General features: G+C 57.6%; 2 protein-coding genes across 3 annotated transcripts; one reads left to right on the plus strand and one right to left on the minus strand.

Annotated features, from left to right (window-relative positions):
- POLD2 (DNA polymerase delta 2, accessory subunit) lies at positions 1-8044 on the plus strand. 2 transcript variants are annotated; one of them, XM_052639282.1, is made up of 12 exons: positions 17-43; positions 450-616; positions 1269-1528; positions 4707-4828; positions 5032-5155; positions 5317-5431; positions 5605-5803; positions 6090-6170; positions 6321-6478; positions 6691-6818; positions 7309-7410; positions 7778-8044. In XM_052639282.1, exons 3-12 carry the CDS (start codon positions 1309-1311, stop codon positions 7936-7938), a joined length of 1410 nt encoding a protein of 469 aa, XP_052495242.1. In that variant the 5' UTR covers positions 17-43; positions 450-616; positions 1269-1308; the 3' UTR covers positions 7939-8044. The 2 variants fall into 2 exon arrangements, with proteins under 2 accessions (XP_052495243.1, XP_052495242.1); XM_052639283.1 differs by lacking the exon at positions 450-616 and having other exon boundaries at positions 1-43.
- A 93-nt stretch (positions 8045-8137) lies between these two features.
- On the minus strand, positions 8138-17562 carry AEBP1 (AE binding protein 1). The gene is made up of 21 exons (XM_052639280.1): positions 17310-17562; positions 15270-15671; positions 14666-14728; positions 14467-14538; positions 14188-14322; positions 14031-14111; positions 13503-13580; positions 13296-13379; positions 13124-13177; positions 12374-12483; positions 12157-12296; positions 11744-11828; positions 11504-11648; positions 11314-11399; positions 11025-11148; positions 10555-10751; positions 10280-10459; positions 9713-10064; positions 9493-9632; positions 9249-9348; positions 8138-9028 (listed from the first exon to the last, which is right to left on the minus strand). Exons 1-21 carry the CDS (start codon positions 17560-17562, stop codon positions 8391-8393), a joined length of 3519 nt encoding a protein of 1172 aa, XP_052495240.1. The 3' UTR covers positions 8138-8390.
- Between the last annotated feature and the right edge of the window lie 9916 nt (positions 17563-27478).

Raw genomic sequence — 27478 nt, forward strand, 5'->3', positions numbered from 1 at the left:
GAGATGGCGCGCGGCAGGGGGCGGGGCCGTGGCGTGCGGAGAGGTGAGTGGGGTCTTGCTTCCCTGGACCTCGTGGAGACGGGGTGGGCTAGCTCTCTTGGTGTCCACGCGTGGCGGCGGGTTAAGCGGCATCTCGCGAGAGAAGTCTGAGCAGGGGCTTTGCTGTATCCCCCAAGACGGCCCCAGGGTGCGGGCTGGGGCCGTGGTCTGGGGCTTCAGACCGAGAGGCTCATTTGAGATTGCGGCCAGAGTGCTGCCACTGCTCTGCACTTTGGGGCAGAAAGTTAATTCAGATACAGTCCCGGCCCAGTATCTGTTCGATAGGGACAGAATTCAAGCCACTTATAGCTGTAAAAAAACGCGGTGGGGGTAGATACCGGTTTTTTAGTATCACATACTATTTAACCCATTACATGCGAACTATTTATCATCCCTTCACGTCTGTATAGACTGAGCTCTACCACGTATTGATTTTGGGACCTGCTGTGGATTTGACGTTCTTGGCACATCTCACTCAGGCTCGGGGCTGCTTTTGAAAAGTGGGCTTAAATGCTGCTACCTCTGGTCTCCTAGAGCGCTTATTCTACTCAGAGGAGGCAGACAATAAGCTTAAAAGGTATTGTTTGTTGAAAGGTAAATGCTATAAAAACAGTAAATACTAGAGGAGCAGACCTGTCAGGGGAGGGATGCAGGTGGAGAAGGTTTGAGCACACGTGAGGCAGAGGCGGCAGTGGACCATACTTGTATGGGAGGGAGGAGAGCAGTTCTCCTGGTTGGGGAGGGGGGGCAGGAGGGCAGGACCAGGGGGCCAGATCTCATAGGCCACTGTAGGAACCTGGGGTTTTATTCCATGAAACGGGGAATGTTTGGAGGGTTTTGAGCAGAGGAGTGACTGACGTATGTTTTGTTATTTAATCATAAGCTAATTATTTTATGGTAGGCTTGTATAGTAATAAGGCTGTCTTCACGCCCTGAAATGGGGCAGGTGCCAGGGAGCTGGATGGGGGCAGATCCCCTCATGTGGGGCATGTGGAGTTTGAAGCCCTGATAGTCATCCAGGTAGATGTGTGGAGCAGGCAGTGGACACTTGAGCTGGGTTTCGAGAGCTCTAGATAGGAGATGCATTCCGTTACTTGCTCCATCTCCCTTTTTGGATGCAGGTTCCTGGGTGAGACATTGGTAGCCAACACAGTAAGTTCCAGGTGCTGTTCTGGCCGTCTGTTGTGCATGTGGGCTGGGGTTGCAGGACTGCATTTGTGTTTTCACAGGGACCACCTCCTCCTTGGCTTAAACACGTAGAGCAGGGCCATGTTTTCTGAGCAGGCTGCCCAGAGGGCCCACACTCTGCTGTCCCCGCCATCAGCCAGCAATGCCACTTTTGCCCGGGTGCCTGTGGTGACTTACACCAACTCCTCGCAGCCCTTCCGGCTGGGAGAGCGCAGCTTTAGCCGCCAGTATGCCCACATTTATGCCACCCGTCTCATCCAGATGAGGCCCTTCCTGGTGAGCCGGGCGCAGCAGTCCTGGGGTAAGTGATGAGGTTGGGGAAATGCTTTCGGGTTTGCTGGGTATGTATTTCCTGCCCCTTGGGGTCGTCTGTCTTTCCTAATCAAGTGACCTGGACAGTGCAGACCTTTTTCTTTCTTCCCGGTTCTTCCTTGGTGATCTCTCCTGCTTTAAGTTATTCCCGGTGAAGCAGGACTCCCACCCTCCCCACCCCACCCCACATTCAACTTTCGAACGATGCTGCATCGCCCCGTTCTTAATATTTATGAGTGCCTTCCGGGACTTCCCTGCTGGTCCAGTGGTTAAGACTCCATGCTTCCAATGCAGGAGGCATGGGTTCGATCCCTGGTAGAGGAACTGGAATCCCACATGCCACATGGTGAGAGAGGGGTGAGGGGGGGGAAGAGTGGCTTTCCATGTAGTTTTGAATTAATCTGCTATGCCTTTAAACAGAAACTTTGTAGGTAACATTGTGTCTTTTTTTATTGCCTTCCTCCCACCCCCAACTGCCACCTGGCACCAGGCATGCTGGGTGGTCTCAGCCCAGGTTGCACATTGGAAGCACTTGAAAAGCTTTGTAAAGCTCTGACTCCCAGGTCCGTTCTGTCCCATCAGGTTAGCTGGGTTGTGTGCGTGTGTGCTAAGTGACTTTAGTCGTGTCTGACTTTGTGTGACCTTATGGACTGTAGCCCACCAGGCTCCTCTGTCCATGGGATTTTCCAGGCAAGAATACTGGAGTGGGTTGCCATTTCCTACTCCAGGGGATCTTCCTGACCCAGGGATCGAACCCACATCTCCTGCATTGATAGGCAGATTCTATACCACTGCACCATCTGGGAAGCTCTGGTTTTATTAATATTATAGGCAGTCAGGAGAATATGTGACCCAGTCTCCTAGCTACATCATCATATTAAAGATGTTTTCCGTTTTCTTTACTTCAGGCAGAAGTATCATTAACCTTTTCTCTGCCACATAAGAAGGGTCTCCTTTCTCTGGCCTTTCTCTCGCTTTCCTTGATGTCCTCAAAGACATTCTCCTCGAGCCCAAGATCAATGTCACCTTGTAACCTGCTGTGGTACCAGGTCTCTCTTCTCACAAAGCTGCCCAGTAACAGGAAACAGCCATTTTATTCTGCTCACAGAGTAGGGCCAGAAATTCAGACTGAGGCACATGATAAGTGGGGCCTTGACTGGATGATGGACAGTGGGGCAGCATCCCTCACTCACCACGTGGCTTCTCCATGTGGCCGGGCTTCCTCCCCAGAGCTCAGCCCCTGGCAGAGTTTGTCTTTACTCACAAGTTTCTTGAATACCTCAAGCCCTTTCTTGCCATCAGCTCTCCCTGCGTCTGGCATGCTCCAGCCCCAGGCTTCCTTCACGACCTCAGTTTAAATGTCCTGTGCCTCGAGAGGCTGCCTGGGCCAGCAGGGCCTTCTCGGCATCTGCTGCCTGCGCTCCCGTCTGCTCGTGGCACCTGTCCCAGCAGTGGACCCCACATCTCCTGCTGTTGCCTCTCCTTCTGCACCGGAAGCTCAGTGGGAGCAAGGATGGGCCTTCGGGCTCACTCTCGGTGCTGGAGCCTGGCCTGGTGCCCACAGGCTGGAATGGATGGAAGTCCTCCCGTCAGCACAGGGGTGTACAGTTCTGCCTGGTGCTCAAACATACCTGTTGGATCTCGGCCGTGTAGCCTTGGGCATGTTACTTAATCTCTCTGTGCCTCAGTTTCCTTAGCCAGGTAGTGTGTGATAATATCTCCAGTGATGTGTTGTCAGGGGTAGAAGAGCTCCAGGCTTAGCGCTGGGCACAGCTCCCTGGGGCTCAGTGGACATCACGGCTTTGAGATCTGTTGTTCCCATCAGTGTCTGGCATTCTCTCTAGAATGGTGGCATTATGCTGCCCTCCCTACCTTACTCTGAATTACTCTCCTTTACTCCCCAGGGTGTAGATCTGTGGAATGTTATTGGTTAGGGTTAGGGCAAGAGGGGAGAAGGCAATGGCACCCCACTCCAGTACTCTTGCCTGGAAAATCCCATGGGCAGAGGAGCCTGGTAGGCTGCAGTCCATGGGGTCTTGAAGAGTCGGACACGACTGAGCGACTTCACTTTCACTTTTCACTTTCATGCATTGGAGAAGGAAATGGCAACCCACTCCAGTGTTCTTGCCTGGAGAATCCCAGGGACGGGGGAGCCTGGTGGCTGCCGTCTCTGGGGTCGCACAGAATCGGACACGACTGAAGCAACTTAGCAGCAGCAGCAGCAGCAGGGCAAGAAGGGCTTATGCTGGAGAACCCAGCTAAAGAAAGGGCTGGTCCCAAGTCCACATCATCCCATAACGCTGTTAGCGTTTTCTCCAGGCTTAGGGTCTAAGTCCTAACAAACTCTCAGGCCTTCGGGGACTGGCTCCTCCCTCTTGCCCACTCAAGTGACCCCTGCATTCTATGGCTCTCCCATGCCTGTCTTGCTCCTCATCCCTGATGCTTCCTGTGTGTTCTCTCTGGGATCTCAGAAGCTCAGAGTGAACAGGGCTGTCTGACTTTACAAAGAACAGAACGGGGTGGATGGGTATATGAAGTTTGAATTTAGGGTATCTCTTTTCAGAAGACAAGGCACTTGTGGGGTTGATAGAAGAATCTAAACTCGCAAAGGAAATTATAGTGCTGTCCAGGCAGGGCTGTGTTGAGACTTGGCATACCTCTTTCTAAAAATCAGTGTTATAGTTTAGGTATAAGTGAGGGAACTCTGTATTAGCATCCCATGGCTGCTGTCATAAACAACAAGGCCAAAACTGTGTGCCTTCAAACAGCAGAAATGTATTCCCTTCCAGCTCTGGAGGCCAGAGGTCCGAAATCCAGGTGTCGGCAGCACCACGCTCCCTCTGATCCTTCTTTGCCCCTTCTAGCCTCTGGTGACTGACCTCGCACTGCTGGCCTGTGGCCGCATCTGTCTGGTCTCTGCCCCTGCACCATCTTCATGCTGCCTTCTCTGCCTGTCTGCCTCTCCTGCAAGGACACCTGGCATCCAGAGTCCCTCTGTCCTCCTGGGGCCGATCCTTTAGGTCCAGGGGGTCCTTGCATTTGATGTTCTCTCCCTCTTGGTGGAGACCAGGGCCCCAGGGCCACAGTGCTCATTGAGGACTGGGCTAGTGCTTCATGGGGCAGGGGAGGGCCACCTGGTCTCTGAGCACATTATCTTTGTGTCCCAGGCAGTGGAGTCCTAGTGAAGAAGCTGTGTGAACTGCAGCCTGGGGAGAAGTGCTGTGTGGTGGGGACCCTCTTCAAGGCCATGCCACTCCAGCCCTCCATCCTACGGGAGGTCAGCGAAGAGGTAAGGCCAGCTGGCTCACACATGCCATCCCCAGAACAATGTTCCCATCCCAGAGGGCACGATGGGGCTACCTGCCTTGGATCCAGAGAATCAGGGCTGGGTTTCTGCCCATGGGGTTGCTGGCTGCAGGGCCATCTCACTGATCCAGCACCAGAGCCTTGCTGAGCCCTGGCCTCATGACCACTGCCATCTTTGAATTCCAGCACAACCTGCTCCCCCAGCCTCCTCGGAGCAAATATATCCACCCAGATGATGAACTGATCTTGGAAGATGAATTGCAGCGTATCAAACTAGAGGGCACCATCGACGTGTCAAAGCTGGTCACAGGTGGGGAGTAGGGAGGGGGTGGCCTGTGCATGTGGGTGCTGGCTCACACTCGCATTCCCGGAGCAATGAGTTTGGGTTCAGGGAGAGGGTTAGACTATGGTAGTGTGTTTGGTGGTAGCCTCTCGGAGGCTCCTCACAGACCTGATCCTGCTCCTCCCCAGGAACGGTCCTGGCTGTGCTGGGCTCTGTGGGAGATGATGGAAAGTTCCTGGTGGAGGACCACTGCTTTGCAGGGCTTGCCCCTCAGAAGCCTACACACCCCCTCGACACGGACAGGTGAGGAGCAGGGGCCCAGGGTCTGGGCAGTGGTCCAGGGGAGTCACAGTCGCTGCCTCTATCCCCCCTGCTTCCTTGTGATGGTGAGGAGCCCCACCAGTAGCTCCAAGCAGCCCTCTTGGGAGACCCCCTTGCTTTCCCAGCATCCAAGAGGACCCCGAATTCTCTGGCAGGTTTGTGCTGCTGGTGTCTGGTCTGGGCCTGGGTGGAGGCGGGGGCGAGAGCCTGCTGGGCACCCAGCTGCTGGTGGACGTGGTGACGGGGCAGCTTGGGGATGAAGGGGAGCAGTGCAGTGCCGCCCACGTCTCCCGGGTCATCCTTGCCGGGAACCTTCTCAGCCACAACACACAGAGCAGAGACTCCATCAACAAGGTATGGCGCCTACCTGCCTGCATTCAAGCCACTCTTTCCCCATGGAGGGTTGGGAATGGGGTCTTGCAGGTCTTATGACCCAGGAATCTCTGGTGCTTGGGGACCCAGCCTCGTTCTCAAACCTCCCTCCTGAGGGCAGCGTGGGGACACAGGCCCAGAACTCTTACTGTCCCTCCATAAGTCAGGCTTTGCTCTGCTCTCAGCCTCCTGGCAGGGGCTCTGGTTGTCCCTTTGATCTAAGTCTCCCTTGAGACCTGACAGCCTGCGTATGGACTTCTACTCCCAGGCCAAGTACTTGACCAAGAAGACCCAGGCCGCCAGCGTGGAGGCCGTCAAGATGCTGGACGAAATCCTCCTGCAGCTGAGCGTGAGTGAGCTGGGCCAGGCCGGCGCCTGGGACCCGGAGTCTCTGGCGGTGCAGTTGGGCACTGAAAGGCGGGCAGGGGGAGTGCACTCCAGCAAGGTGGCTGTGGAGGGCGCTGGGCCTCACAGGCTCCCCTGCCCCTGTGCCCTCCAGGCCTCCGTGCCCGTGGATGTGATGCCAGGCGAATTTGACCCAACAAACTACACGCTCCCCCAGCAGCCCCTGCACCCTTGCATGTTCCCTCTGGCCACTGCCTACTCCACGCTCCAGCTGGTCACCAACCCCTACCAGGCCACCATCGATGGAGTCAGGTAGCCCCACTCCAGCCTGATCCCTGGCCTTTTGCCTTGGTGACACCAAGAGGGGAGGTTGGGGCCCAGGGGTGCAAGAAAGCCCACCTGGGATGGGGCTCTTTTTCAAGGGGGGCTTGGGAACCTGCTATGAGGGCGCCGGGCCAGCAGCTGTGGGACGAGCACAGATGGTGGCCCCTGCAGGGTGGGGTCAGCCGAGCCTTGACTTGCAGATTCCTGGGGACGTCAGGACAGAACGTGAGTGACATCTTCCGATACAGCAGCATGGAGGACCACTTGGAGATCCTGGAGTGGACGCTGCAAGTCCGGCACATCAGCCCCACAGCCCCTGACACCCTAGGTAATGGGGCTTGCTTAGACACGTGAGGTGGGAGCAAAGGGTTGGGGAAGACCAAAGGGGCTCCACTGATGCTCAGAGGGTTCCCAGCATGGATTTGCACCCACTAGCCTTGCTGTGACCTGTCTGAGGAAAAGCCCCAAAGCCTGACCTTTGTTTGGGGAGCTACTCTGGAGTCTTTATCTCTGTTTATGGCCAAGGCCCTGCTTAGGGCTGAAGGCTGTGGGAGCATATTGGGAGCCTGAGCCAGTCAAGAGTCCTGCCCCCTGCCCCCTGCCCACCAAGAAGGACAGAGGCGGCAGCAGCACAACACTGCCCTGCCTCTGGGGTCACGTGGCCAAGTCTGGAGGGGTTTTTGTTGTGATAGCTGCAGGGTCTTGTGTGTGAGATGGCGCCCCACGTCCTACATGGGACAGCCCTATCCCGAACGTGCAGATGTCTCCTGTGTGAGGCTGAGAAGTCCCACTCTCAACTGTACCTCGTCCTCCTCCAGGTTGCTACCCTTTCTATAAAAACGACCCATTTATCTTTCTGGAGTGCCCTCACGTCTACTTTTGTGGCAATACCCCCAGCTTTGGCTCCAAAATCATCCAAGGTAAGTTTTGTCTTCTGGGGGCCCCAGGCCTGGGCTGTCATGAGGGACATGCTCTCAGCTGGGGCCAAGGCTCACAGAGAAGGCCTGTGTTGGGGTGTCCAGGCCCCCGTGGGGTGGACAGGCCAGGCTTTGCAAGGGCTGAAACTGTCCTTGCCCAGAGCTCATCCTGCTCAGTGTGGCTCTAGCTTTGGACCTGTACGGTGTTCTTGGCCCTTTTCATTTCTGGTCTCAAGGAGCTTCTGTGGTCAGCGCTGCATGGTGCTGATGGCAGGGGGTGGGGGAGGGCTCCTGTTTACCTCTTGTGACTTCCCTTTGAGACAGGGCTCACCCAGAACCTAAGATGGGCTCCCACCTGGCTTCTTTGCAGGCCCTGAAGACCAGACAGTGTTGTTGGTGGCTGTCCCAGACTTCAGCACCACCCAGACCGCCTGTCTCGTGAACCTGCGCAGCCTGGCCTGCCAGCCCATCAGCTTCTCAGGCTTTGGGGCAGAGGACGAGGACCTGGGAGGCCTGGGTCTGGGTCCCTGACTCACAAAGGCAGCCTTGTCCAGAGCAGCCCTGGCCATTCTTTCCCTGTGGCGTCAGCACCATGACAGCTTTGACTCTGTAAATAAAGCCTAACTATTTACTGGTGTTGAGCTGGGCAGTTCCCTGTGTGGGACTGTGGAAGGAGCCTCCCTACTCCTCCCCTCTCCCGGCTGGTCAGGATGGCAAGTGGTCAGTGATACATCTGCCAGTGAGCTTGGTTTATTGGTGTGGTCTGGGCAAGTGGTTGAGAAGTCTGCCCCGGGGCTTGCTCGTCCAGCCCCATCCCAGTCCTGCAGCAGAGCAGCAGGTGACCCTGGCTCTTAGGTCTCCATCACATTCATGCCCCCTCCTGGCAGAACCCACACCGGGGGGCCTTCCCTGTGCTGATGGCCGCGGTGCTGGCCAAGGCAGTGTGACTACTGGTGCAAGCTCGCGCATTAGCAGACCTGTTCTCAGAAGTCCCCAAAGTTCACTGTGTAGGTCTCAACTGTGGTGAAGGGGAAGTCTGGGCCCGTGACCATCTCTCCTTCCTCTTCCTCCCCGTCCTCCTCCTCAGGCCCCAGCTCTGTCCCAAACTCCGTCACCACCTCCGTGTAGGTCTCGGTCTCCGTTTCCGACTCCTCCCAATTGACTGTGGTCTCTGGTAGAAACTGCCAGGGCCCCAGTGTAGAACTTGGGGCTGAGGAGGGGGCAAGGTCGGCAGTGGGGAGCAGTGTTGGGGTGGGAGGGGGTGATGTGGGGGTGGTGGCTGGGCTCGTGGTGGCGGCTGGGCTCGTGGTGGCGTTGAGGCGTCGAAGCCGCATCTGTTCGCGCATGCGCAGCCGATACTGCAGGCGGCGGCGTTGCATGCGCCTCTGCTGGGGGGTCATGGGGCGCGATGGGTCGATGTGTGGGATGGGCCGGTTCCCGTTCATGGCCATGATCTCACGGATGCGCTTCCAGTTGGAGCGAGCCAAGATGAAATTGCACTGAGTGGCCCCGATGTCATAGTCCACGTTGCAGGTCTTCGAGCTTGGGGTGTAGCCCTCCGCGTGGGCCGTCACGCGGTACTCACCAGGGTTCAGGATGCGCCAGTAATCGCCACCACTGGCTGCAGAGAGGAGGATGGGCTTCGCTAGGTAGGAGTCCCCCCTCCCTCCCAGGCCCCAGCTCTGTCTGAGAAATCTGCAGCCCCTCCAGCCCTCCCTCTGGTCGGGATCCAGAGGAGCAGGGACTTCCTGGGCAGGGCAGGCCAGGCTTGCTTTGCCAAGGGCGTGCACACGTTTGGTCCCCCATCCTGAGAAGTGGGGTATAGTTGTACACTTGTGTACCTGTCTTCACTCCGTGGTTAATGCCACTCACGGAGATGGTGGCATTGGCTATCGGGATGCCTTGCTCGTCTGTCACAACGCCCTTGATGCCACGGTGAACCTGCAGGGAGGAGGCAAGGTGGTGTCTACATGGCCTTCCCACAGGCTGTTCCCCTGTCCTGTCCAGGAGGTCCCCCAGCCCTTCACCAGCCTCTCCCCAGATGCTGGCCCACCCTTCCACCAGTCCGCGCGGTGGCCCCCACACCTGCTCCATGAAGGTGAGCAGGGCTTCTTTGTTGTTCTCCCACTCTCGGGGCAGCTCGCTCTCGTGCGGGAACTTATCACAGCCCAGGTAGATGGAGAGCTCCAGGCAGTTGGTGTGCAGGTAGCTGAAGTCGTTGATAGCTGAGTGGGGCAGACACAGAGCCACAGTCACCCCTGCCCATGCCAGATGCCCCACCACAGACCCTCCCAGGCCAACTCACTCCCAGAGCGGGGTTTCCACTTGGCCCCATTGACGATGCCCATGCCGCCAGTGTAGTCCTGTGCTTGGCACCCTCCCCTGTAGGGCTCAGTCATGGTGAGGTGGGTAGAGGCGAAGGAGATGGCCAGCCAGCGGAAGATGGCATGGTCTGGGGTCTCCTGGGCCTCAGATGCCTCTTCTTCATCCTCTCCCCGGGCGGCCGCCATGGCCGCAGCCAGAAGCTGCTCCTGGCTGGGTGCGCGGGCCATATCGTAGGGGTAGGACACAAGCCTCTCGCCACCGTTCAGGTTTGCCCCCAGCACGAAGGGGTTCTTCTCCATCCAGGTGATGATGGCCCGGACCTCCGTGGATACCTGGGAGTGGCCGGGGGAGAGATCTGGTCCACAGCCTCCATCATCTGCTGTGCACATCCCTCAGCAGTACTCACATCCCCTTGGTCCCTCGGAGCCCCTGCAGTCTCACCACCTGGGCTCAGTCTCCCTCAACCTGCCCCCAAGTCCCGAGCTCCACCCGGACCCCAGGGTCTAGGTTGCTCCCCTAGGCCCTGTTGGCCAGGCTGTGGCCTCACCGTGGCATCTGGAGAGAGGTAGCGTTCAGGGATGGGCAGGTTATTGTTGGGCACCCGGTAGGGGACCCATTTCCTTTCCTCAGCTCCCCAGAGCACAGAGTTGAGATCCGGGAAGTCCTCGTAGATGTCAAAGCCCTCCTCGGTCCACAAACCCAGTGCCCAGTTCCCAAACTCTGAGCCCTGGGGAAGCCGAGAGAGAGGGGGGTCAGCATCAGCAGCCCACTCCCAGCCCTGCCCCACCCAGGCTCCACCCTGACCCCTTTCCCTCCACCCACCATCTGCGCTGCCACCTCGTAGCCATCAGGGTTCAGCGAGGGCACTAGGTGGATGCGTGTGTCGTGCACCAGGCTGCGCACGCGTGGGTTCCCATCGCGGTATTCGCGGCACAGGTATTGCATGAGTAGGAGGAGCAGCTCTCGGCCCAGCACCTCATTGCCGTGGATACCAGCTGTGTAGCGGAACTCGGGCTCCCCTGTGAGGGTAGGAACCTCAGCAACCAGCCAGCCTCCTGAGGCCTGAGGCCCAGGGGATCTGAGGAAGGACCCAAATCAGCCTCCCTCCCAGGAGACTGGGAGTGGCTGAGGCTTGCAGGGCCCAGGAGGGGCTCCAAAGACACAGGTGGGAGGTGGTGAGCTGGCAACATCAACAGTGCAGGCTCAGCTGCAGTACTGGGCCTTGCCTCTATCTGTTGGGCTTGGGGTGGACCAGGCTTCCAGGGGGCCCAGGGGGCTGTGGGGGCCCTCACCCAGCTCGTGATCCCCGGGATTGTCTGAGATCTCCATGGCATAGATCTTGAGCCCTCGAGAGCTCTTCCCCAGGCTGTATGTGCGGGTGATCGTGGGGCATTGCTCATTCACCACCTTCATCAGCTGGGTGCCAGAAAAGACAGGGAGTTACACAGCCCACTCCGCTGCCCCCAACCCACCCCCAGTGACCATGCCTTTCCCACAGCCCTGTCTGTTCTATGGGGAAGCACCCATTAGCCCTGAGCCCAGCGCCTGGACAGGACCCCAGCCTCAGGACAAGCACCCCACCTGCCGCATGTCCTTGTAGTTGTGGTGCCGGAAGTCCAGGTCATCGGTGGTCACCACCTCGTTCTGTGCGTAGTAGCTGTGGACAGCTACAGAGAAGGCAGGCAGGCGGGACCTTGAGCAGTCCACCTGCCAGCCCACCCCAGGTTGCCCCAGCCACCCGTCCACGCCCCTGCCAGCCCCAGGCACTCACAGGACACGGGGCACCCCAGCACCTCCAGGCGCATGCACAGGCTGCCGTTCCAAGTGAGTGGGTAGATGCGGATGAAACGGGCCACTACCGGCTCCGGGAGCTCGCTCAGCACGGGCGTGTCCTTGTCCACGTTCCCGTGGAAGGTCTGGGAAGAGGCAGGCCTCAGAGCAGCCCCCAACCCCGCGGAGACCCACCTGTGGCCCAAACAAGGAGGGTAGAGCCAAGAGCTCAGGTGCCCACCATTTCCTCGTAGCCGTTGGTGTACATCACCCACGTCTGGCTGTCGTTGCTGAAGCCCACGAAGAAGGAGGTCACAAAGTCGTCACTGGGGGGCAGATGGTGGTCAGGGAAAGGCTGCTCTCCCCACCCCAGGCTAAGGCCCAGGCCTTCAGGCGGCCTGAGCCCTCTCTTCTGGGCCCAAGAACCCAGAGCTAGCACGTGTGGGGCTAGCTGGGGGTCTGGAGAGGCTGCCACTCCTGCTGCATGGCTGTGGGTGGTTGCTGTGCTTATCTGGACGCAGGGAGCTGACAGACCACAACCAAGGAGTCAGGGTGGGGGCCCTGGAGAACCCACCAGATGGTTCTGAATGGGACTCAGAGCCACGTCTGGAGCCACCCATCCCTACCGAGTGCCTGTGAGCCCGGCAGACGTACTGGATGCTGGAGTCACGGCCCTGGGTGATGACGCCTGTGAACTTGGTGGTCCTTCTCGTGTCCACCTCAATCCACTGGGTCTGGGAGTCATCCTCAGCACACCACGCCCCATCATAGTAGTCGTCCTCAGTGTCGCCGGCCTGTCAGGGACAGCAGGGAGGCTGAGCGGGCAGGGGGCCCCTACGCAGTGGGGAAATGGGCCCATCCTGACACCCACCTGCATGTTGAGCCGGCCTCGCTGTGCACCCAGGCCATGGCGCAGCATGGAGGAGGCCCGGATCTGGTTGTCCTCAATGCGGTGCGACTCCATCCCAATGGGGGGGCACTCTGGAGACACGGCACCCCAGGCTAGTGGCCCATTGGCTCCATCCCTCCATCGGTCCCTCCCTTCATCACACCCAGAATGGAGGAGCCCAGTACCCACTTCCCCTCACGTCAGGGTGCCAGTTAGGGCAGCTCCACCCCAGCTCATACTTCCCCTCCTTGGGCCTCAGCTTCCACCTCCGGGGAATGTGCTGAGGATGCCGGGTGCCAAGGGGCCATGAGGCCTACATGAAATCACAGGGATGGCCACCCCAGAGCCTGACCCGTCACAGGCATTGTCTGTATCAGGGCCATCTGCACACCTGCCTTGTGCCCCGAGCTCTGTCCCTGGGGTCAGGCCCAGGGCAGACATTCCAGGGTCTCTCCCTTTTGCATCACAGGACTTTAAGAGCAGGAGAGAGTTATGGAGGCCTAGAGTGCCATCAGAAAATCTGGGTTTGGGACTCGCATGTGGCCTTGGATGGGTCACTTCTCCCATCATGCTTACCCAGCTGCTACTGCCCCGCCCCACAGCCCTCATACCCACTCTACAGCCCTCACACATACCCACACCCCCCACCACACCGCCCATCCCCATATCCATCCTGCAACCCCTCCAACCCCCCTGTCCTTATACACCCTAGCCTCTACACCCCTCACTCACTGATTTTCTCTGCTGGAGCCCACTCCTCCTCTGACTCCTCACCCTTCCGGGTCCCTGGGGGGCAACAAAGGGAGGAGGCAGTGATAAGGGTCCCAGAGCATCTGGGAGTCTGGCTGGCCTCTCACAAGGACCCAAGCTGTGTAGGCCCAGCCTCCAGCCCCCAGAGACACACCTTTGGGGTCCTTGCCCTTCTCCACAGTCCATTTGTCATCCGTCTCCTCCTCCTTGGGGCTGCTGCCCTCCTTTTTGGGTTTCTCTGAAGGATGGAAGGTGGGAGGGTCCTGTTGGCTTAGCCCCAGAGTTCAGGAGGCCGGTGTTGTGGGGGTCAGGCCTGCACTGGGGGCTGGCCCGGGGGTGGGGACAGTCTGGGTCCACTCACTCAGCTCTTCCTTCTCTTCGTCTGTTTCCAGTCCATTGTCGGGCTTCTGGGGCCTGGGAGGCCGGAAGTAATAGTCCACTGTGGGGAGGGAGAGTCCTGATGAGAGGGCCTGAGGCTGGTCCCAGGACCCCACCCCAGGGGCTCCCAGCCAGGTTCACAGGAGCCCAGTGGGCAAGATGAGGAAGGGAATGGAGTCCAAAGGGACCGTGCAGGAAGGAGAGGAAGGCGGCAGCTTTGAAGGGAAGGAAGTCCCGAGGGGTGAGGGGTGGCTAGGACCAGAGCTCAGGAGGGTCAGAGAGTGACGCCCACAGAGCTGAGGAAGAATAGGCCAGAACTGAGGGCAATGGGGAAGAGCTAAGTTCAGGAGCCAGGAAGACCCAGCCTGAAAGTGGATATCAGATGAGGGCAGGCAGGTTGGAGGGGGTGGCGGAGGCAGTGGGGTTGGTGAGGTCACTGCCACCAAGCTGGAGATACAGGAGGCTTGGCCCTGGGATGCAGCTATGGTGGGTGGGGGCCCTGGGCACTCACTGTCATCGTAGTTGGGGATCACGTAGCCGTCCTCGTAGTCGGGGAGCAGCGGGGATGGCAGGGGCTTCAGAGGTGGCGGCTCTGTGGAGGTGGGAGGCAGGGGTGGGCCAGAGCCCCCTCTCCTGACACCCCCACCCCAAGTCTGCCCACATCCTACCGATCTTCTCTTCTGGGGCCTCAAAGCCCCGCCCAGGCGGCTCAGCCTTCTCCTCAGGGCGCTCAGGCCAGGGCCTCTCTGGCCTTCTCCTGCTCGGGGGAGGCCTGGGCTGCTTCTGGCGGCGGATGTATTCAACTAGGGCAGAGGGTGGGCTCTGAGCCGGGCCAAGGTCAGGGAAGGTGGGGCCTCCGAGTGGACTATCGTAAACCAGGGCCAGGGGTCGGGATCTGGCTGGAGAGGCAGGGCAGGCGGGCCTCCCCGACAGTGGATCCTACTCACAGTCCTCGTAGTCTTCCCGCTCTATCTGGTCGTTATAGTCCAGTGTGGGCTGCTCTGTCTCCTCCTCGGGCTCTGGGGGAAAGTGCTTGTGGCCACCTCGTGGAAGATACTCCCCGATGCCCCCACCCAGCCCCACCCTGGAAACCCAGCAGGCCAGGGTGATTGGTCCCTTGAGGCCAGGTGGCTGGTGCCCACTTACCAGGCTGGTGCTCCACGTCGGTCTCTTCTCCTGGACCCCCCCAGGGATCTGGGAGGGGTCCACCTGCAACACAGACCCCAGGGGCATGTGGATGGGAGGCCTACCCTGATCACTGGCTCCACAGCGAGGTTCCACAAGACCTGGGCCCTACTGACACCCTCTTAACAGCTCACTCCCAGGGAGGCCTGGGCTGCTCGGGCCCTTAGCACCCTGCTGGCACTTCTGGAGGGACAGAGAGCTGGATGGTTTTCTGGGGAATCCAGGCACTGCTGTCTGGACCTGCTGCCCCAGCAGGGGGGTACCCCGCAGGCTCACAGTCCAGTGACACATGGGCAAGTGGCTCTTGTGGGGCTCAAGGGTCAGAGCCCAGGACGGTGGAGAGCTAGCCCCACCCACAAGGCTGCCAAACACTCCCTCCCCAGGGAAGGAGTGGTACTGTGGGAGCCTCAGCTGAATTGCTGTGTTCATGACAACAATGAGGCCCCAGCGCCCATCTGGTCTGAGGGTCAGCAAGAGGCAGGGACTCAGGGACCCACCCTCACCATCACCCCTCTGCAGCCCAGCAGGTCAGAGCCCCCGGACCCCAGACGAGCCCACTACACACCTCCCTCCTGGGGTAGTTCCTCGTGGTCGGGGCTGAGGAGTGGGGGCAGTGGCCACTGTGGCATTTCAGAGGGGGTTGGGGTGGAGAGCTTCTTCCCAGCTAGAGGCCTCTTGGTGGCCTTGGGGGGCTTCTCCTTGGGCTTCTTGGTGGCCTTGGGGGGCTTCTCCTTGGGGGGCTTCTCCTTGGGGGGCTTCTCCTTGGGGGGCTTCTCCTTGGGCTTCTTGGTGGCTTTGGGTGGCTTTTCCTTGGGCTTCTTGGTGGCCTTGGGGGGTTTCTCCTTGGGTGGCTTCTCCTTTGGTTTCTTGGGAGGCCTAGAGGACCCTTCTGGGGGCTGCTTGGTCGCCTTGGGGCCTTTGTCCTTCTTCCCTTTCTTCCCTTTGTCTTTGGCTTTTCCCGGAGGCACTGTTCAAGATGCAGATTCAGGTCAAATCAATGAAGAGCCCCCTCTATGCCCAGGCATCCCATGCAAGGTGGGCAAAGGGGCTGTTGGTAGTTCTGTGTTTCCCAAATCAAGGAAACTGAGAGGTTAAGCCACTTGTGGTCATGGAAGAGCTGGGGCTGGAACCCAGGCTTTCTGTCTGAGAGACATGCTGTCACCACCACACCTTGGCCTGGGTGGCTCAGCTTCTCAGGAGCAGGCCCTCACCCTCCCATCTGCCCAAGGAGTACCTCACAATCCACTCTTTCTCCACATGGCCCCTTGGCCAGTCAGGGCCCACTATTCTGTGCTGGTCATGGAAAGAGCAGAGGGTGACTTAAGCCATCCAGGACTGAAGGAGCACCCAGTCTGAAGGGGGAAGCAGTCTCATTCCTCTCACACAAAGTAAAGGGCATGGGCCTGGGGCCTCCCTGGAGCTAGAAAGGCTTCACAGAAAAGGGATACGCATGCACGATCCCCTGTCCAGGACTGAGGAGTCTGGGGTGGGTTGGAAGCCATAACCACAGGGTATCCTGGGGCCATGCAGAGGACAGAGGGACAGGCAAGTACTGCAGCTGCTTGCCCATCTCAGAGTCTGGGGGAGGGAGGGAGCAAGGGCAGGGCCTGGGGTTGCCTGTAGGAATCTTCCAGGACCCTGAGCAAATGCCGCTGAAAATGTAATGGGGTTGTGGGGGCCACGTGACTGAAATACAGGAAAATCTACAAAATGTAGACAGCCAGGAGAAATAGAGCTGCCCCAGCAGAAAGCAAGAGGCCGGGACAGCAATCCTGGAATGGAGAGGGGTGCTGAGATGGGTCCCAGAACCCATCTCCCAGGGGTGGGGGAGGAGCCAGGAAAGATCTAGAGCAGGACAAAGGGGAGGGGCTGCTGACCTCAGGAATGATGGATGGTGCCTTGGAAGTCTGGAGAAAGATCAGCAAGACCCTTGCCCACCTTCCAGGAGGTCATGATAAACAGCTAAGATTTACTGACAACTGATTATATAAGAGGCACTGGGCTAAACGCTTTGGTGATGTATCACCTCATTTAATCCTCACAATAACCCTGGATCACTGCCCACTCCTCCTGGAAGCCTTGAGGAGACAGGAGGTCTTCTGCACCCCCTCCCCTGCCTCTGTACTCCTGGAGCAGGCCAGGCAGCAGAGTGCTGGGGATCCTTCCCAGGGAAGGCTGGAGGCTGGGTCTCTGGCAGTGGTGTGGCACAGACAGTGTGTGGCACAATCAGGCTGAGTGGCCCCACTGAAACAGCAGGGCCCTTCACCTTCACACTGCCCTGGGGAGGGGGCCGCCAAGTCCCCTGTTAGCTCGAGCCTAGTCCCTCCAGGGGTTTCGGGGCTGTCCAGCAGGGACTGGGAGGACCCAATCCACTGGGCAGCGGACCTGCTGGATGTGTCCCCATCCTCAGAGGGCTACCAGCCAGCGCTGACCTCTGCCTGGCACACTGTCCCGCCAGACATCTGGCCTCTCTTGTGCCTTCCTCACGCTGGGCAGACTGGACATCGGCCAAACCCTACCGAGGCCCGCCATTCTCACCTGTAGTGCAGGGCTGTCCGGGCGGCCCCCCATCACGCCAAGGACCACCCCTACCCAAAGCTCTTACCCTCTTCGGCCACCCCCGGACGCGCCCCCGGCTTGCCCCCTGTCTGGGCTTTGCGGGCGGGAACGGTGGGTTCAGGGGGCGGTGGGGCCTCCACGTCGTCCTCCCGGGGTTCGGACTCCAGCTCGGACAGGAAGCCCTCGAGGAACTCCTCGATCTCGTCGTCGGTCAGCACTGTCTGCGGGCGCCCCCCGGGGCACAGCGCCAGCAGCACCAGGAGGCAGCCAAGCAGGGGCGCCCCGAGCAGGGCCGCCATGGTCACAGCACACACTGGGAGGCAGGGGCGCTGGGGAGGGGGCTCTGGGGGAGAGGGCTGCGGGGGAGAGGTGCGGGGAGGGGGGTCCGGGGAGGGGCGGGCCGGGGACTCCGGAGCGGCGGGGGGGGGAGAGGGGGGCTGCTCGGGGAGGGGTGGGGGGGTGATCCGGGGAGGGGCGGGTGGGAGGATCAGGGGTGGGTAGGGGACTCCGGCTTGCGGCGCGGGGCTGCTCCGGGCCAGGCAGTGACTCAGGGGTCGGTGGGGGCTCAGGGATGGTCAAGGGGTTCCAAGGCGCTGGCGGCAGCTGGGAGCTCAGGTCCCGCGTGGCGCGCTCCCGCGCGGACCGCCTTCTCCAAAGCGCCAGTGGCGGCCGGGGCGGGGGCGCCGGGGCTTCCGGAGCCGGCTCCCCCCACCCGGGGGAAAGGAGGAGGAGGAGGAGGAGCCGGGCGTGGACGGAGGGGCTGCGGGGGAGCTGAGCAGTCCAGGCGCCGCGCGCGCTTGGCACTTTCCGAAGTGGGAACTGCGGGCGGTGTCCCGGACCTGGGCCCAGCGCCTAGGAAGGAAGGCCCAGGGGAAGGAGGGCTGGAGGGATTGTGAGGTCCTGAGGGTGCTGGTGGGAGGGCTCCGACGTCCCTGCCCCGCTCTGTCTGCAATACCACCTCCAAGCCAGATGGGAACTGGAGGCGGTGCCCCAGGGATGCCCCAGAGCCTGCTGGAGGTGAGCGGGAACCCTGAGAGCAGAGCTAAGCCATGGACTCTGGCCTGGGGGACCTTACCCCCTCTACAGACCCGCAGGAGAGTCCCAACCCATCCTTTCCTCTCTCTGGAGTCTTCAATCAGACATTCAGCTAACCCCCTAGGTCCATGAGAGCCCGTTCCTATGCTGGCCCTCAGGGAGACACCACACTTTGGGAATTCATTGTAGCCAGGGACAGGTGCAAAACTGCCCTGAGGACGGGCTAACTGCTCTGTTGGAAGTAGGATCCCCCATTTAAGATTGTCTCTCCCTTCCAAAGATACTGACATACAAGGACAAGTTTGGAGGGGATCAGAGATGGAGCAAGGAGGGAGGAGATGCCTTTCACATTTTATTGAACTGTATGCGTCATTCATAGGAATGGGCTGTCAGGGGCATGGAGGGACTCAGCCTTGACACAGCAATTTCTATACAAGTTCAGGGCATTCTTGCCCTCTCCTGCACTCCCAGCAGCAGAGGGAGGGATCCCAGATTAAGAACCCCAGAAAGGAAGCAGGAGGCAGCAGATAAGACACTACCCCCGAGGACATGCACCAGCTGAGAGAGTTGGCGGGTGCCTCTAACACAGCAAAGCTGGGTGCTGGAACCTGCCATGGGAACAGGTCACTCACCACCCGAACAGGAGCCACAGATGTTTTCGGGCAGACCCCTTCCCCTATAGTTTCTTTTACTGCTTCCTTGGTGAACATTGCTTCACCTCTAGGGATACACTGTTTTCCCAAAAGCTGACATCCCAACAAGGACAAACAGGCATTCCTCTCCTTCCTCTTATCAGATCCCAGTTTTTTCAAACTGTGCTTACTCTGCCTCCATCTTATCACATTGATTGGCGGGGTGTGTGGGGTTGTGGTACATAGAGCGGGTAGTCAGAGAATCCCAGATCGATTAGTAATGTCTGCCATGGGTGCCATGTGCTGCCATGTGGGCCTGGTATTTCCATATGGCTTCTCAAAGGGCAAATGTTGGCTGACCTCAGATGGGTATGACACCCAAGGCCGGAGCTCCCAGAACTTTCCTCCTTGATGGGATGAGGAAGCAAGAAAAGTACACCTGGAGCCTATGGGCCAAGTTTAGCAGCACTCAGCCCTGAACCAACGTTGTCTGTCTCAGGAGGCCCTGAGATGATGAACAGGAGGCAGCTGAGGAGCGCTGTGGGGGGCTGCTGGCTCAGCCCCGAACTGGGGGCAGGGGCAGGACCCAGGGGGCTCTGCCTTCTCTCACCTCTTTCTTTCAAGGCCCTTCCTTCACTCCCAGCTCCTGTCACCTCCCTGAGGAGACCAAGGCCACCCATCTGGGCTCTCGGAGCGCACTACACCCCCACCCCGAGTCAGGCCTCCTCGTTCCTGTGCTGACCCTGCCCTGCTGTCCTGGCAGAGTAGGATGAAGCAAGCTCTTACCCATAAATGTCCTCTGCGAGCCTCTGAATCATCGTTCTCGAAACTTCTGTCTTGGAATTTGTTCTGTGGCCCCCAGTTGAGTGTGTCCAGTAGGAAGGCCCGAGGCTCGGGGGAGGGGGCAGCTCTAGAACGTCACTTCCCTGGGAACAGCTCCCAAGTTCAGCTGGCTCACACATGGATCAGATTTGAGCTCCACATCCTCTGCCAGGGAAAATAGAAGCCATAAGAAAATTAAAAAGAAATAGAAAGAAACTTTTCCTCAGCCACAGTGAGTCACCAACGGGAACATGAGCAAGGATTTGTGGGAAGCTGGGCCCTGGAGTGGGGTGGGCAGTGGCTGGGGGCCCTCCCTGCCTCCCTCGAGGGTCTGGGCAGGTGAGGGGGTTGGTGACTGCTGTCTGTGCCAGGGCCTGGCCCATATCTCCCCTCAGGGAGAAGGGCTGGGACTCCACTCAGCTTTCAGACCTGCACTCAGGAAGTCGCGCAGACCTGGGCCTGTCAGGAGACGCCTGTCTGCCGAGGAGCCCTGTCATCTAAACCAAACTCCCCAAGGGCAGCAGCCCAGGCCAGGACGAGGCAGGCCAAGAGGTGGGAGGCTTAATGCCTCCTGTGGCTGCCACTCACCCTCCTGGGGTCCAGCGCCCTTTGCCAGCGGGTGGGGCATCTGTATCCAGGTCCAAGGATTCTCCTGAGCTAGTCTGGGAGTCTGCCGGACATCTTGGGCCCCCTACCGCCCCTCACCTCCAGCTTCCTATGGAGATGCCTGGGCCTTTTCCTCGGGCACAGTGAGGCCTGCCCTAGGGGCCACAACAGGACTGGGCTTGACAGGCAGAGGCAAGGTGACGTCTCACCCTGGTGGACCTATCCTTGCTGCTTCCAGAGTGGGGAAGGGGCATTCTGGGGGCAGCTGACATGGGCTGGGGAGGGAGGGAGATGGCGTATGTGGAGTTTTCCTGCAGCCTTGTGAAGGTCAGGCTGGTGGAGCCCACAGATGCCACGGTGGGGAGAGGAAGGGGCATGGCCTGTGTTCTCAAGCTCTGACCAGACTGGGGTGGGTCCTGTTTAGCTCATGGGGCAAGAGCTCACCTCTGAGAGCCATTGAGATAGGCCATGCCAGGAAGCCTGCCAGCCAGGGTGGGAGGGCCCCAGTAGAGAGACTGGGGTAGGGGTGCAGGGTGCTCCCACCTTGGGTCAGGAGCAGAGGTGTGTAGCGCACACTGCAGAGGTGTGTAGCAAGGTCCATCTGGGAGGAATGGTGCAATGAGGAGGCCCTGTGGGCTGCAGTGAAGGGCAGGAGAGGGGTGGGCATGTAGGCAAAGCTGTCATGTTGGGGCACCAGGGCCATTTTGCCCCTTTCAGTAATGCCCCCCAGCAGGGTGGGGAGCCAGAAGCTCCCACATTGGGAGGGGGTGAGGAGGTGGAGCAGAGATGGGAAAGAATGGAACCCACCCTCTTCCCACTATTGTAGGGTCACTCATACAGGGATAGAGAAATCAGTGTAGGGCAGGCTTGCCTTGTTAATCTTTTAGATGCGACAGCTTCCTGGATGAGAAGAGGGACCCAGGATGGACCTGGGGCAGGGGGAGAGGGCTTTCCTGCTTCCTTCAGCTCATCTCAGAAGCCACTATTAAAACTATGACCTTGAATAACTTGATTTTCTCAGGCTGTAAGTTGAGGGGGTGACTCCCTGACCACTAGCAGCTCCCCACCCCTGATTGGAAGGGTCTCCCATTCAGACAGTCCATGTCTAGCAAGATTAGCATCTGTCTTTGCACATCAGACAATTAGGACCTCGAGGCAAGTCTGGCCGGAGCTTCGGGAAGCATGAGGGTCAGTTCCTTCCTGGGGTGGATCCTAGGTGACCTTGACCCCATTCCCCCCACCACAAGACCTCAGAGTTCCTGTCCTACGAACCTGGTGATCACACCCTCCCCCCGAGATGGGGAGACGATGGAGTGGCTCCATCCAAGCCACTCTCCACATCCAGAGAAGTTAGGAGTCCCTAGAGGAGGATGCCCCAAGCCCTGGGTGCCTTTCCCTGAATAGAGCCTCTAACGGGCCTCTCAGGGAACTCGTCCATTCTAACAGTCTCAGCAGAGTCTCTGCACCGAGGGGCACCACGTCTCAGCTTCCTGAGTGCCTGGAAAGATGTCCCCAGGCCATCCTGCCAGGACTGCTAGCCATGTCAGCAGGACAACTACCTCATCCCAAGTCACTGTGGCCAGAAGGTCTGTGATCTCATCACCTTCCACCTCCCAGTCCCCACCCCACCACAGCACCAGCCCCTCCACTCTGGGTCCCCAGCAATCTGAGCACGTGACTGTGGGTGTGTGTCCCTGACTGCAGCTCATGTGTTCACTGGGCAGATCTCCGCAGAGCTTTCAACAAGGTCCAGGCCTGAGTGTGGCCCGGAGACCCAACAATTGTGGAGGTACCCTTCCTCTGAAGACATTCAGGTCAGAGGGATCAGGATGTGAGTGACTAGACTCCCCGGAACAGAGGGCACAGGGGCTGACATTGACCCCCAGGGATGTGGAGCTCTGCCTGGTGAGTGAAAAGGAAGGGAAGTCCTCGTGGGAGAGGTTCTGCTTCTTCAGGCTCAGACTCCTCACATCGGTCACCCACGTCTTGGGCCCCAGCACGTGGGCAGTGGACTGGATTTCAATTCTTGTGGCGCACATGCAGCAGCTTTCCCCATATTCATATGAGGAAACCTGGGCTCAGGGAGAAGAGACGTGTCCTTGTCAGTGATGGTATGTCTGTGAGGTCAGACCGAATGCTCTTTCCCTTCAGTTTACATAGTCTCTGGCACCAGGCCACAGGGCCACGGGGCCACTAGCCCATTCTGCTGAGACCTGAGCATCACCAGGAACCACCCTAGTGCCTCAGCCTGGGCGGAGTTGAGAAACTCACCTGCCAAAAGGACCAGTGTGTCCCAGTTCTAACTGGGGCAGCCTCAGAGCACCAGGAGGTTTGGGTCCCCGAGGCAGCAGCTCAGACACGGGCCAGCTGGCCAGAATGATGGGGGCCAGGGAGGGGTGAAACTGGATGGCTCAGGAAGCCGAGTCTCTGGACCTTAGGCAACGGGATCAGGTACCAGGCCCTCCCAGTCTGCTGGAGTCCTGAGTCTGCCTCCAGGGACCAAGGAAGAAGGAGCCAGGCCTACCCCGTTTCTCTGCTCTTCCCTCTCAGGGGGGCCCTGGAAACGCCCTCTGTCTGCAGTCTGGATATTACCAGGGGATAAATCTACTCAGGCTCCCCAGGAGGGTGGTTCCCAGAGCCAGGGACCCGGGGTCTCCCAGACAGTGTCTAGTCGTCCACACAACTGGCCGAATGATTTTCTTGGTTTCCGACAACTTGAAAACCACATGTGATTTTCCACAGTCCTGTGCCCCCGCCCAGCTCCCCAGGCCTGGACTGCTGAGTGAGCAGAGTTCACCAGAATTCCTTCCACTCACCACAGGACCCAGCCTCTGGGAGACTGGGGGGTCACCACAGCCGCAGGGGGGCTGAGGAGCTGAGGGGGTGGGAGGCGGGGGGCCGCCAGGGCCTGGGTAATTCTGCAGCCCGCAGACTGGGATGAGGGTTAGGATGTCATGTGACCATCAGCCAGGCCTGTTTGGTTCCAAATGGGCTCTAGTGGAAAAAACTATGTGGATCGTTCCTCCCACCTTCATCTAAATTGACTCCCAATGGATTAAAGATGTAGATGTTGACAAAGACACCATCAAAGTAGCAAAAGAAAACATAGGAATTTGTGCTTATATTTTTGTGGGGGAAGTCTTTCCAAGTAGAAACTGTAGGAGGATGGAGAATTTTCGTTGCATAAAAGCTCTAGATTTCTGTTCGAAATATCCTGAAAGTGAAGTTAAAAGGCAAAAAAACACTGGAAATATACCTGCAACCCCGAGATAAGAAAGAAAAGCATTTTAGGAACTGTCCATGGCCTCAGAGTTTCTCTCCAAGCCTCAGTTTCTCTCCTCTGTACAATGGGATAATATTAATTCTATCACTCTCTTGTGAAAAGGGCACAAGGATCCATTGAAATAAATCTAGAAAGCTGTGACTGAAAAGTACTAATTCTTCAATACAGGGAAGCCATTCTTATTTATTTTTTATTTTTCTGGCTGTGCTGGGTCTTCGTTGCCGTGTGGGCTTTTTCCTAGTTGTGGCGAGTGGGGGTTACTCTCCAGGCCCCACTTGTGACACTCGGGCTTCTCACTGTGGTGGTTTCTCCTGTCACGGAGCGCAGGCTCTAGGGTGCGTGGGCTTCAGTAATTGCAGCACAGGGGCCCAGCAGTTACAGCTTTCGGGCTCTAGAGCTACAGGCTCAACAGCTGTGGTGCAAGGGCTTAGTTGTTGTGCGGCATGTGGGATCTTCCTGGATCAGGGATCTAATTCGTGTCTCCTGCACTGGCAGGTGGATTCTTTAACACGGAGCCACTAGGGAAGCCCCATCATTTTTTTTTTTTTTTTACATTTTTAAAGCTAATTTGACCTTGTTTCCTTTATTATTGTTATTTTGGCTGAGCTGCATTTAGGATCTTAGTTCCTCAACAAGGGATCAAACTTGCACCCTCTGGAGTGGAAGTGTAGAGTCTTAACCACTGGACTGAGAGGAAAGTCCAACCTTGCTACCATTTTCACGAGTTAGCCCCGAGACATAGGCAGTTCACAAAAGAAGAAACATAAGTGGCCAGTAATCATATGCAAACATGTTGACCTCACACACAAAAATATGCAAATGCACATTAAAATACACTGAGGACTACTTTTCCAATATCAAATTCCCAAAGATTAAAACCCTCCTGGTGGAGGCAGTACCGGGAAATCAAACGCTGTCGTTCAGGATCATCTGTTACAAAGAACAGAAACTCACTATGATGGCTAACTTTGTGTGTCCCCTGATTGGGCTACTGAAAGCGAAAGTCGCTCGGTCGTGTCTGACTTTTTGCGAGTCCGTGCACTCATGGACTCCTCTAGGCCAGAATACTGGAGTGGGTAGCCTCTCCTTTCTCCAGGGGATGTTCCCGACCCAGGAATTGAATCAGGGTCTCCTGCATTGCAGGTGGATTCTTTACCAACTGAGCTCTCAGGGAAGACATGTCCAGATCACTGGTTGAGTTTTTATTTCTGGATGTGTCTGTGAGGCTACTTCTGAAAGAGAGTCACTGAACTAAATCAGTCACTGAGAATAGCAGATGGCCCCCTCACGGTGGGTGGCCCCAGTCTCTGCTTGAACTGTGACATCCATCTCCTGCCCTTGGACATCGGCTCTCCTGGTTCTGGGGCCTTTGGGTTTGCACTGAACTGCACCACTGGCTCTCCTGGGCTTCCAGCTCACAGATAGCAGACTAAAGCCTCCCTAATCATGTGACCCAATCTTTCACTGTAAGTCTCTCTGTGTTTATGTCCTTGGAGGAGGGCACGGCAACCCACTCCAGTATTCTTGCCTGCAGAATCCGCGTGGACAGTGGAGCCTGGTGTGCTATCGTCCATAATGTTGCAGAATCGATCAAGACTGAAGCGATGTAGCACACACACTCTGTATATGTATCCTGTGGGTTCTGTTTCTAGGGGGATCCCTGACCAATACACCCCCTAAAACAGCTGAGCCCCAACAGGGCATCATCTCACAGGTGCCTGGTAGGATGGAGGGCCTCTGAGTCCCTCTGCAGCCCAGCGCCCCTCCACACCCCAGAACTTCAGTCTGGACTTCAGCTTGATGCATTTGCCAGAGGGGTCTTGGACCAGGTAATGGGACTCTACCCTGTGCCTTATTCCAATCAGCTACTGGAGGGATTGGCCATGTGCCAGGCACCTCCCAAGGAGCTGTGAGAGGACCCCAGGGCTGGGTAGGCCCTGGGCTCATCTTCTTGGGAAGCTGGATGCCAGCCTTATAAATAAGCATGTGACCCAACATCTGCAACCCTCCCCCACATCGGGGACAGACTCTCCTGCCCTGAGGTACACTGTGGCCTCAAGGAGCAAGGAGCCTGTGGCTCTGGAGGTGAGGAGCCTGGGATGTCCAACCCGTCCACGGGGACTCCCGGAAATGAGGTGCTGCTTTAGCCCCTGAGAAAGCCTCCCCTGCCCTCCTCCCCAGACCAAGACAACACATTCCTGATTTAGTGGGAGGAAATTCCACCAACACCATGAGCACGTCCTGCCATAGCGGATGTATTGCTGTCTTTCTGCATGTGGTGCCCTTTCCTCAGACATCATACCTTTGGGCCTTTGTCCAGCTTCCCACATGGCTACTTTATTTCTGACACATTGACCCATTAGGCTATACAGATGGTGCTAACGGCTCCAGCTAAGCAGCCTTCCTTTGCCCTGTGCCCTGTAACTTTGTAGGACCCTCCCACTCTGACTACAGGCATGGCCCTGTGATGACTTTGGTCAGTCAGGCAGGGACAAACTCAGTCCAAGGAGAGGCTTGAAAAAAATGCTTGTGGCATCCCCTCTCCTCTCCTCCAAACTTCCAGAACTGTGTGAGTACACCTGGGCTGTCCTGCTGAAGGACAAGACCACAGGGGGCCAAGCTGCGATCATGCAAGACAGGCTGCCACAGGCTGGACACAAGAGGGAGGCCAGCAGGAGCAGCCAAGCTGGGCTCAGATGGGCAGAGATGCCCAGACAGCCGGCAGGCAGCGAGCTAATAAATGTGATTGTTTTAGTCTACTGAGTTCGGTGGTTGGTGACTCAGCAATAGCTAACACTTGTCTCAGGTGTTTATTATCGTTCTCCCTACCAGTACTGCCAGTGTCACAAGACCAGGGGATCGGGGGCTGTGACACTTGCCACAACAGCTCTCTGGCATGCAGAGGCCCTGAGTAAATATCTGTTAAATGGCTAAATGTAGGATGAATACCTTAACAGGATCTTGTGAGACAGACAACAGTCCTGGAACTAGTCAGAACTGACTAGGGAAAGAGGGTAGTACTGGCACAGGTGAGAGCATGGCAGTGGGTGAGCACCAAATAGGCCTCGATAATTGATGTGATCCTGTCTTCAAGATGAAGACCAGTCCAGAGTCCCTTTCTTTTCATTTTGTTGTGCCTCCATTCTCTGCATCTGGCTTCCATGTCACGGTACAAAGCAGCTGCTGGAGATCCAGCCATCATTGCATCATCCCAGCCAGTAGAAAGGAATAGTAGAGCACAGTTTCTTCCTTTAAGAACTTTTTCTAGAAGCTCACACAAAGCTCCAAGTTCATTCCATTGGCCTTGGCCAGATCTCAGTTATGGGCCACACCCAGCTGCAAGGGAAGCCAAGAAGTTTAGTCTTTTTCTGATGACCATGTGCTAGCTAAATGTCAGGAGTTCTGTTACTAAATAAGCATGAGACAATAGACACTGAGGAATAATGAACAGTCTTTGCTACAGATGATATTATTTTCACTTTTGTGTCTGATAAGGTTATCAAGATCTTAGAAAGGTGTTTAAAAAAAAAAAAAAGTAGTATCTGGTAGAAGGTGTAAAAGCTGAAATCCCAAGAAAGTATAAGACTAAGAAACACATCATAGTATTAGCCATTTTATAATCTTTTTGTGTGTAAGGTAGTCACATTCTTGCATGTTTGTCTGCAGACCTGAGCCAGAAGCCCAGCCAACAAAAACAGGAAGTAGTGACAAGCTCTGTAGGAGGAATAGGACCCTCAGCAGCCATGTCCCCAGCTCCACAGCTCCTGCCATTAGCATGAAGAGCCAGAATGTCCCCAAAGCCCCTATCATGCCCAGAGTTCTTAGTGCTGGAACTCA

This window comes from Budorcas taxicolor, chromosome 4 (genome assembly GCF_023091745.1).
Source record: "Budorcas taxicolor isolate Tak-1 chromosome 4, Takin1.1, whole genome shotgun sequence".
NCBI classification, from domain to species: Eukaryota; Metazoa; Chordata; class Mammalia; order Artiodactyla; family Bovidae; genus Budorcas; species Budorcas taxicolor.

Excerpts from the sequence above, each read along its gene's own strand:
- POLD2 (XM_052639283.1), top strand. The coding sequence starts at position 1,309 with ATGTTTTCTGAGCAGGCTGCCCAGAGGGCCCACACTCTGCTGTCCCCG. Across the intron at positions 5,804-6,089 it reads GCAGAGACTCCATCAACAAG|GCCAAGTACTTGACCAAGAA; the intron begins GTATGGCGCCTA and ends TTCTACTCCCAG. Across the intron at positions 6,819-7,308 it reads CACAGCCCCTGACACCCTAG|GTTGCTACCCTTTCTATAAA; the intron begins GTAATGGGGCTT and ends GTCCTCCTCCAG.
- AEBP1 (XM_052639280.1), bottom strand. The coding sequence starts at position 17,562 with ATGGCGGCCCTGCTCGGGGCGCCCCTGCTTGGCTGCCTCCTGGTGCTG. Across the intron at positions 11,400-11,503 it reads GCTGGGGTGCCCCGTGTCCT|CTGTCCACAGCTACTACGCA; the intron begins GTGAGTGCCTGG and ends CCTTCTCTGTAG. Across the intron at positions 9,633-9,712 it reads GTGGAAACCCCGCTCTGGGA|CTATCAACGACTTCAGCTAC; the intron begins GTGAGTTGGCCT and ends TGCCCCACTCAG.